Here is a 10179-nt window from a genome sequence, read left to right on the forward strand (position 1 = left end):
ATTCCAAAGTAGTATTACATTTTACCAAAGAGGCAAAAAAGGAACTAGCTATTAGGCACTATAAAAAGAGATAAAATTTGTTGTATAATTGACTGTAAAGTAAGATGTTCTTGAACCCCAGGTTACAGGAAAAACTGTAAATTCTAACATGCTAGAATAGAATGTGTCTACTACCAAATGCCTATCAGCTTATTAACTGTATTCTATATACATATTTTACAAAAGTTTGTTGTGTAGGCTGTTTATAAATATCTTAATGTATGACAGAATTTACATTAATTTTAATATTTATGGTTTTCATTTTAAAATACCTGTTTTACATAAAAGAAAATCTTAGCCAACAGTTACGTTATATAAGAAGATGATACTGGCCCACCCATTATTAGTAAAGTATGAACTTTCAAAGTGATTTTGAGAGGTGGGAATAAACTTTGTAGTAATCCATCCACACTCCTTTCCTCAAGACTAACATTTTTAGGATGACTGGTTTACACTGTTAGGTGGTATCAGAACAGAGTTCTGAGAAGATTTAGTCCTACATAAAAACTGAACTATAATCTTGGCCTAATTAAGACTGCCTTTCTAAACAATCGTTTTTATATGTGGCTTTTAAGCCAGACACATGCAAAGCAGAACCAGAGTTTCACATAAAATATTCACTTGTCCACCATATTTCATATTTTAAAGTTATATTTGGGGAATTTACAAGTTTTTTTTTTTTAATGAAAATGTTTTTCTTCATCTTTTCAAGACAGACTCCAAAACCCATGCAGATTTTTAAATTTCAAAAGTTAAAATGTTCATTTTAAAATAATTAAATTGGGGCTTCCCTGGTGGCGCAGTGGTTAAAAATCTGCCTGCCAATGCAAGGGACATGGGTTCGAGCCCTGGTCCAGGAACATCCCACATGCTGCAGAGCAACTAAACCCACGCAGAAGTACTGAGCCTAAGCCCTAGAGCCCACGTGCCACAACTACTGAGCCCATGTGCCACACCTACTGAAGCCTGTGAGCCTAGAGCCTGTGCTCCGCAACAAGCCACGACAATGAGAAGCCCGCACACCGCAACCAAGAGTAGCCCCCACTCACAAACTAGAGAGCCCACGCACAGCAACGAAGACCCAACACAGCCAAAAATAATTAATTTAAAATAATAATGATAATTAAAGTGTCATACATACCTTAAGTTCTCTCAGATAAATCCTTCCTGACTTCCTGTGCCTCTGCTATATATGCATATAGCACTTTTTCCCCCAAAGGCCTTATTATACAAACTGCTCAGGTATACATGCGTTGCCTTTTGGGTTTAACCATATAAATCTAGCCTATTAGCTATGCCTTGGATATCTGAAGTTAAAAATCAAAAAAAATGGAGGAAATAATTTTTTCCCCATTATGTTATCCTTTAGCATTCCATTTTTACTGATTTCTGGCTCTCATTTACTTCCTAATTTCATCAGCCTTGACCCAATACCATCATACTGACTTTTTTAATGCTGTTTCATTAACCACACTATCTAAAATGTAACCTGAATTCATTTAGACTAGGCTTTCTCAAACTATTTGTGTTCTTTGGGGGAAAAGAAAAGAGAGTCTATGATAGTCAAAGAAGGTTAAAAGACTCCAAGAAATCATGAAGAAATGAATTGTCTTATCTTGTGTTTCCCAAACTTTTGGTATTTGAACACGGAATCCCCTTTAATGTTTGAGAAATACCGAATTTGTCCTTATATGTTACAGATATGAAGTAAATCAGAGTGATCCTATAATCAGTTGCAAACCTGAAAGCAATCATTCCTAAATAGGTATCAGACTTCCTCTAACTGAAAACCAGATGAGGTATAAAGTGCCCCTAACAATGGGTGACGAGCTGTTACTTAATAGTGGATCTCAACATTGGGTTTCTAGCTTGCAGCATCCGAAGCTTATTTCAAGTTTGCTCACTGTAATTTCAGGAAATAGGTTTAAAATCCCCTTGCACATCTGATAAAGTAACACCATGCTGAAGTTTACCACATGGACGCTATGGATCAAATTCTGGTGCACAAACTTTTTGGTGGTAAAATGTTTGTTATAGGCAGCTTGTTTTTCCTTCAAAACCAGCCATAATTGATTATATTAGTTCTAAGAACTTCAGAAACAACATAATATGTAGGCAGTTTTTAAAAGAATTATTCTGGGTAACAGTAAATGGGATTCTTGTAACCATAACAGTATGTTACAATAAAAGATTGATTTTTCTGAAGACTCTCAAAACTCATAATACACAGTCCTCAACTTAATTTTTCAACTTTACGATACACATTCACATTCAACAGAAATGTTCTTTGAGTTTTAATCTTTTCTTGGGCTAGCAGTGTGCAGTAGGACACTTGTGATGCTGGGCAGTGGCAGGGAGCCACAGCTCCCAGTCAGCCATGCAATCACAAGTAAACAACCGATACCCACACAACCATTCTGTCTTTCACTTTCAGTACATTATTCAGTAAATTATTTTCAGCTTGCAGTGGGTTTATCAGGATGTAATCCATTTTAAATCGAGGTAGCTCTATAGTCTCTAATTTACACCACCCCCCAACACACACAAACATATAGACACATATTATAAAACCTTGTTGATCTCAAATGTATAAAAAGGCTCCATAAATTTTGGGAAAAGCTGAAGAAACAATAAATGGCCTATGCCAAACAAATATAAAATTGTATTAAGACTAACAGGGACTATAGAAAAACCTATTTTAGTTAAATACCTTTAAATTGTCACAATGAGCAATGAAACCATAGCTTTAGTGGATAACTGTAAGTTTTGTTTAAATTTCAATGACAATATAAAAAGCATATCCTAGATCACCTGAATAACTAATTTGTAATTAAACACTGAATTATTTCAGTGCTTGGAGCTGCAATGTGTTGATCACGCTGGCACCAAGTAGGAACTGACAACCTAAAATAACAGTAATAAGTATTGTTCAACCAGTCCATAAACATTCTGAGGTCCTTAGGTTCTCATATTTGAGAAACATTGCTCTCAACTTTTACAAGTACAGTTGACCCTTGAACAACATGGGTTCGAACTGTGTGGGGTCACTTATACACAGATGTTTTCAGTGGTAAATACTACAATACTACATGATCCAGGGTTGGTTGAATCCACGGATGAATAACTGTGGGTACAGAGGGACCTCGGAACTGCAGATATGGAGGACCTGCATATAGGAAGGAACAATGTATAGGGAGGGTCCACTATAAATTATACAGGGATTTTCGACTGCAAGGGAGGACTCATGCTCCTAACCCCACAAAAAAAAACAAAGCCCAGCATGGTATTCAGGGGTCAACTGCATGCTTATCTATAAAGGAAATTTGTAACCCTCTGAAAAGTCTAACTTCTATAACATATTTAACTTGAATTATTACTCCTCCCCCAACAAAAAAAAAGCCCAGGACCTCTTTATAAAAATGTATCAAGGGCTTCCCTGGTGGCGCAGTGGTTGAGAATCTGCCTGCCAATGCAGGGGACACGGGTTCGAGCCCTGGTCTGGGAAGATCCCACATGCCGCAGAGCAACTGGGCCCGTGAGCCACAATTACTGAGCCTGCGCGTCTGGAGCCTGTGCTCCGCAACAACAGAGGCCGCGATAGTGAGAGGCCCGCGCACCGCGATGAAGAGTGGCCCCCGCTTGCCACAACTAGAGAAAGCCCATGCACAGAAACGAAGACCCAACACAGCCATAAATAAATAAATAAATACATTTAAAAAAAAAAAAAAAAAAATGTATCAAATTTATTTCAATATCTAGTTTCATTCTTAAGTTAAAGCTTTTAGACAATTTTTTTTGTAATTTAAGATTATCAGGGGTGAGGAAAACATTAATAAGCTATTAATTACTGACAACAAAATTATTAACCATGCATTTATAAAAGCCATGTTAAAGAGTAAAAAGTTCCAGTTATACTACTTAACTGAAGGAAATATCCTTCAGCCCTTTATTTCTAACTATAACACATTCTAATTTTGACATGATTTACACCTTTTTCACCCAACTAATACTATGCTAAACAAACTTTTTCCAACTGTTAAGCCTTTCTTTACCATTTATGAAATATGACTTAACTGTTACTCTTTAAAAGTTCCTTAAAAGAGATATGAATTTTAATTTTCACCATGAACCTGTTTGATCAAAAAAGTAAAGGACATCACTACCACATGAATTAAAAGAATGGAATGAAAAACAAAAGTGTTATTACATAATCAGCAAATTATTTGATAAGACATTTTAACTACTTCACATTTCTACTTATAGCACAAGTGAGAATTAACTGGTTCCAAGGTACTACAAGGTTTGGCATTTTTACTCCAAGCTTTAAATCATAGTGTTGATCTACTCAAGTCATCTCTAAGAAAATGGCAGTGTTCATAAGTACAAAAATTGTTATATCCAGTAAGTGGTATTCTACATGGTCAAGATAATAAGAGAATTCTTTATAGAATTAGATTTTTAAAAATGCAGAATGTCTGGTAATTACCAGTATCTCAAAAGCTAAAATGAGAAAAATACAGAAAATAGAAGTACTCATTGAATAATACTTTGCTTTGAGGAAGCCAGAAATGATTCTATTTCAAGAAATAAGTAATAATGATAAAAGATGTGATTAATACACTGTATCTCTTCTAAGCCAAAGCATGCTTTTCACCTCAGGACAATTCTGATTTTTACATTCTTAATCTCCTTTGTCCAGAACAGGACCCCATTTTAAGCCATTATTTGAACAGAGTCCATAATCTAAAGCCATTTTTCTCCACAGGATGTTTTCACTTTAGTATATATGCTGCAAAAAGGCAAATGACTAACTCAGTTATAAAGAATCTGTAGCATAATAAATGCCAATTTACAGTAACTGTCAACAGACTTCTACACCGAAGCCTAAAAGTTGCTATAGTACAGATGAGAACTAACATGATTCTTCCACATGCTCAGACTTCGTTTACTAAATAATACTGTCACAAGATCTGAAAAGTAACCTTAATGGGTCCTTCCAAAGCTGCATAATTTTCCAGATGATTTTCCTCTGGTTGCAAAGCCTGTTCATTCCTTCAATCCTTTTTTAGTCGTTTAGCTTTTGCAATATTTTCTTGACGTTTTTGTTTCTTCTTTTGCTCCTTTTCCCTGGCCTCAATCATCTTGGCCAATTTCCAAGACAGTACAGCACTTGCTAGAAACAATGGAGTTAGGGCCAGAATAACTGTTGTAAGGAAGCCATATGGGTCCTTTGCAGCCCATTCCACAACATACTCAGCCCAAGCCTTTATATCAAACATCTCTGTAGAGGCCTTAGGAAAGCAGCGGGTGGGGGGAGAGACAACAAGAGAAAAGCCTATGTGGTTAATCAGATTTTCAAAAAGGTACCCCATACAATCAGTTAACTCAGAATTCCATTATCACTCAATAGTTTGGTTGGTTGTTTTTAAAAAGTACTAATTAGTACTATTTTAATAAGGACTAATGTTTCTAGTAAGAAAAAATAATTCACCTAGGACAACCAGAAGAGTGACACTTAAAAGATGTGAAGCTATAGAAGATAAAAGGAAAAACCATGTGGAATCTGTCATAAGGACTAGGCATTCTCATATGCCTCCTATATTCAAGACAAATTTTATTTAGCAGCAGAGTTTTCAAAGAATTTTGAGTTTTATTTGCTCATTCCAGGAAACAGCTGAATCCCATTATGTCATTTTTTTTACATAGCCTTAGTACTATTAAGTGCTAATTAACAAAAGTACAATCATCAAATTTGCTATTTGAAAGCCACAGAATATGTGAAATGCCTGGAGAAAGGGAGGTAATGGATGGCTGTTTCCAGGAATGAAAAGAGAGGGTAAGGGAACCATAATATCCATTCATATGCAAAGAGTTCTATAAACAAAAGGTGACATGCTATTTTATGCCCTCTTTCAGCTTTGAGGACTCCTATTTGAGGACATAATTTAGTAAATCAGAACTTTAATAGATGAGAAAATTAACCATTACAGGTGCCATGCATTTTGTTCTGTTTTGAGTTGGTAAGGGAGGGCGATCTGGCAAATGAGGATGTTGTGGATTTGAGTGACATTTTCTATTTTGCCCCAGAGGCTTTTCAACCTTCATGTTTGTGTTGATCTCTATTCAAAGTGGAGAATCAGAATACCTGGGGAGGAATGGGTGTATATACAGTCACTTAAAATTTCAGCTGGGATTTAAAAAATCATCTACCTTATGCTTTGAGTAGTGATCTCTAACTTTGTCCTGGGATTATTAGCCAATCACAATTTCAGATGACCCTTGGTTGGCTGTCTTCTTTAGCTCTACCATACACTTCTGAGAGAATGCTTAAATTCTGTATACTGGTTGGGTTGAAAAGAATAGATAAAAGAAAAACGTTAAAAGTCAACTTTAAGGAATAATTATAATACAATTTTAAATGGTAAATTCTCTATATGCAACCTATAAATGACATGTAAAATCGCCTGGCACATTAAATACATTTAGTATCTATTGCTTTCTAATTTTAAGAAAGAAATAATTACACAATGGCAAATGCCCTGTAAGAAAATCCTAGTTACTGGAGATCAAATATTTTACTAAATTACTTCAAAAATAAAATTATTTACGAAGTTCACTAACATATAAAATAAGTTAGCTCACTGACATGTTACAGCATATCCATTCCCAGATCTTGAACTTTTTATACTAAAAAAGTCAATTATTTGTTTATAGGGTTAAGTATACAATCGCAAAATCAAACACCGCTTTACTCTTAAAAGGTTTTTTTTTTTTGGTCTCCCTATTATAGTTTGTGTTCTTTATAGAAAACCCAGAGATAAGCAAAACAAAATATATATCACCCACAATCCCATCACCTACATAAAACTACCATGACTGGTTTTAATTACATCCTATCACAACTTCTTCATATTTTCAACTTAAGACACATTAAAGTACCTAAGATATCGTTAAATATCCTAGCCTCCCCACCCCATTCGTAGGCTCCCACCCACACAGTCGAGCCCAGACTCTACGGATATCCATCTGTTTCTTCAGCTTCTGCAGCCCAGTAATGAATTAACTAATGCAAGATTCAGAGATGAGCAAAATAACTTTGCTATAAAGAGTAAAGCGGAAGTGAAGGACCCGGTTATGGCCGAGTTTTAGCTATTAACAGAGAGAGGAGTTACCGTCCACAGGACACAAACCTCCAATGCACCTCAATTTTGGACCTCAAGCGCACGCGCCTCCCACACTCCAAGGAATATTTTCTTCCTTCCGAGAAGGATCGGCCGGGCTTGATCTCCGGGCCAAACCCGCGCGGCGCCTAAAGCTGCAGCTGATGGCACCTCACAGCCATCCGCACTTCCCCTCCTTCCTTGTGTTTTCCTCGCTCACCCTTCCTTCCTCACCGCACCCGGCCGCCCGCCCCTGGGGCCACGCTCCCCAGACCCTCCACCTCGGCGAGCGCGGGCCCGGCGGAGCTCGCACAACGGGCGGCCCCCGGGAATCAGAGGTCGTCCCCGCCACACCTTGGGACGTCGGCGCCGTGGCCGCCTCCGCCGGGCACGGGGGCAAAACTGCGTCTGCAGCCACCACCGGCCTCCCCTACGTCGCGCCCGAGACTGTGGGTTCGGACCCCCAACTCCCAACTAACCTCCAGGCCGGAAGCAGGAAGGCGGAAGCCGCGGCTCTCCCGACCCGCCCACAGGCCGGCCCTTGCCTGGATCCGGCCTGAGGAAGTCGAGGGGCCAGTTTCCGGCTGCGCCATTGCTGTGTGGGGCCCGGGACCCGGACTTCGAGCACGCGGGGAGGGCGGGGCGGCGCCCGGGTTTCCGGGGAGCGGCAGGTGAGGGCACGTGGGGCGAGCGGCGGCGTCCGGCTGGTTGCTGGCTCGGAGCCCGAGTTTCGCGCCTTCTGTCTGGGCGGCGTCTTGCCTGAGGCTCGGGTGGGCTCCGGCCTCCGGGAGCCGGTCCGGAAGCACGGAGGGCCCCCTACCTTTGCACCCGAAGTCAGCCGGGGAACAGCCGCTCCCCTGCAGGAGCCCGGCCGTGGGTGGAGGGCCCCGGTGGGTAAGGTCCGTGACCCTGGGAAACTCCAGCCAGAGAGCGGCGGCAAGAAAGGAGTTGGTTCCTACAAACCGCCCAGAGTCAAGGTGAGGGTGACACTGCGACTCTTGAAGGATTCTAGCGAGTTCCTCGGGTTCACACTCCACTCTTTGACCTTCTCATCTTCGGGTTGGACAATAGTTAACGCTTCACGTCGAGGAGATAAAGCAGCAGCTGGACCGTGGTGGGTCCATCGAACCTTGTTACTAAGGGAAAATGCAGCCATGCTGTGTGAAGAGGGGTTTTTAATTTAAGAACTTAACTCTTTCACAAAAGCATGATCGATACTTGCCCAGAGTAAACTTGATAAATAATTAAACTATCTGGGCGTAGAGTTCCCACCGAGGTACTTGTTCTTCCAGTACACAAAGGGATTCAAAAGTCAACAAGCAGAAAGAGTGAGTTAATATATTGTCTTCTAAACTACAGGAACTGAGAGATTAACTCTGGTTTGGTTGGTGATCAGATTTTGTCGTCTCTTGCACTGAACTGCTCTGTTTGACTACCTCTTCGAATGTTGCAAGATCTCTTCACTGTTGCGTGCCAAATAAAGCAGGTTTTTATTCTTGAAACGCTATAGAATGTTCTCTTTGAGGCGCAAGTTTTGACATGTATAACTAGTTTAGGTATAACAGTAACTATTATTTACCAGGGAACAGGCTTTTGGCAAATAAGCTAATGATCTAAAATACTGTTTGTTGGGCATATGTTAATGTTTGTATGTTGTATTAGCAGCAGTTGTTTTCTTACTCATTCTTGTTTGAAAACTTGGATGATGGTTTCAAAGCTTGTGCTGCTTGGACCTATCCTGTACCTCTGGTAGCCAGAATAAGACTCAGTCATTGGATTGTGTGTACTGAAAACTTGACTTGCTGATGGTAACTCTATGTGGTTTTGTAAACTTGCCCAAATAGAAACTACAGGAGAGGGTCAGAATTTATTTTAACGTCCTTCACTCCAGAGACTAATATGTGTATGTTGTTTTATTTATTTATTTATTTATTTATTTATTTATTTATTTTTTGCGGTACGCGGGCCTCTCATTGCTGTGGCCTCTCCCGTTGCGGAGCACAGGCTACGGACGCGCAGGCTCAGTGGCTATGGCTTACGGGCCTAGCTGCTGCGCGGCATGTGGGGTCTTCCCAGACTGGGGCACGAACCCATGTCCCCTGCATCGGCAGGCGGACTCTCAACCACTGTGCCACCAGGGAAGCCCTGCGTATGTTGTTTTAATCACGGTTAGACAGTTTTCCTCATTACTGCCTCCCCTGTAGCTCACTCTGCTTCATCCCTTGTGAAATGCATAGGAGTCTTGGGCCGGAATAAAAGGCACAGAAGAAGGAAGCCTCGGTAGGTCTTTGGCTCTAGTGTAAATCAGGCTTTCACTGTCTAATATTACTGATCTAGCTTCCAGTTCCAGGGCAGGCTGAAAGCCCAGGAATAGCGTAGCGGTTGCCACAGCTGAGCTCCCTACTGCTACCTGCATTGCCTTAATGAAAGGTGGCATCAAGATTGGTTCAGATGCTGCGGAATACTTTCTAGAGGAGTCTTAGCTTGGGAGTTGAGATTCATAGGCCTTGTCTCTGCTGATCTGATACTCTGATAAGTCACTCTGAGCCTGTTTCCTTTTGTGTATGTGGAAAGCTATTAGGTTATCTCTGGGGTTCTTTCAGCTTGAAAATTCTGTTGATTGGACTGGATTTGGCCATTTTTCTGACTTGGGCTTCATAAGCAGCAGCAGAATAAGGAATTTAGTGGAAATACCATAGCCAGTGTTCTTAAAGGCTTAGTCTTTATTTGAAAGATCCTTAATTGGCTTTTTATTCTCTTGCAAATGTCAGAATATCAACTTAGAATAACAAGGAAATAAGGTCTGCTTGTATTTATTTTTAAGAAATAAAATCTTAACTGTTTGTGTAGCTTTAACCAAAGTAACTAAAGCTTGCACTATTAATTAAGGAGGGTTTGTCTTTGCATAAGAATAATTCTTTTGTAGCATATCATATCACCATCTGCTCTAGTTACTCTGTTGCAGTTATATTTTGAAAAT

General features: G+C 40.0%; 1 protein-coding gene across 1 annotated transcript; it reads right to left on the bottom strand.

The window, feature by feature from the left end:
- Window positions 1-5093: 5093 nt before the first annotated feature.
- Window positions 5094-5318, bottom strand: SMIM15 (small integral membrane protein 15). The gene has a single exon (XM_065875474.1). The coding sequence runs from the start codon at window positions 5316-5318 to the stop codon at window positions 5094-5096; it is 225 nt and encodes a 74-aa protein (XP_065731546.1).
- Between the last annotated feature and the right edge of the window lie 4861 nt (window positions 5319-10179).

Source organism: Phocoena phocoena, chromosome 3, assembly GCF_963924675.1.
Source record: "Phocoena phocoena chromosome 3, mPhoPho1.1, whole genome shotgun sequence".
In the NCBI taxonomy this organism is placed as follows: domain Eukaryota; kingdom Metazoa; phylum Chordata; class Mammalia; order Artiodactyla; family Phocoenidae; genus Phocoena; species Phocoena phocoena.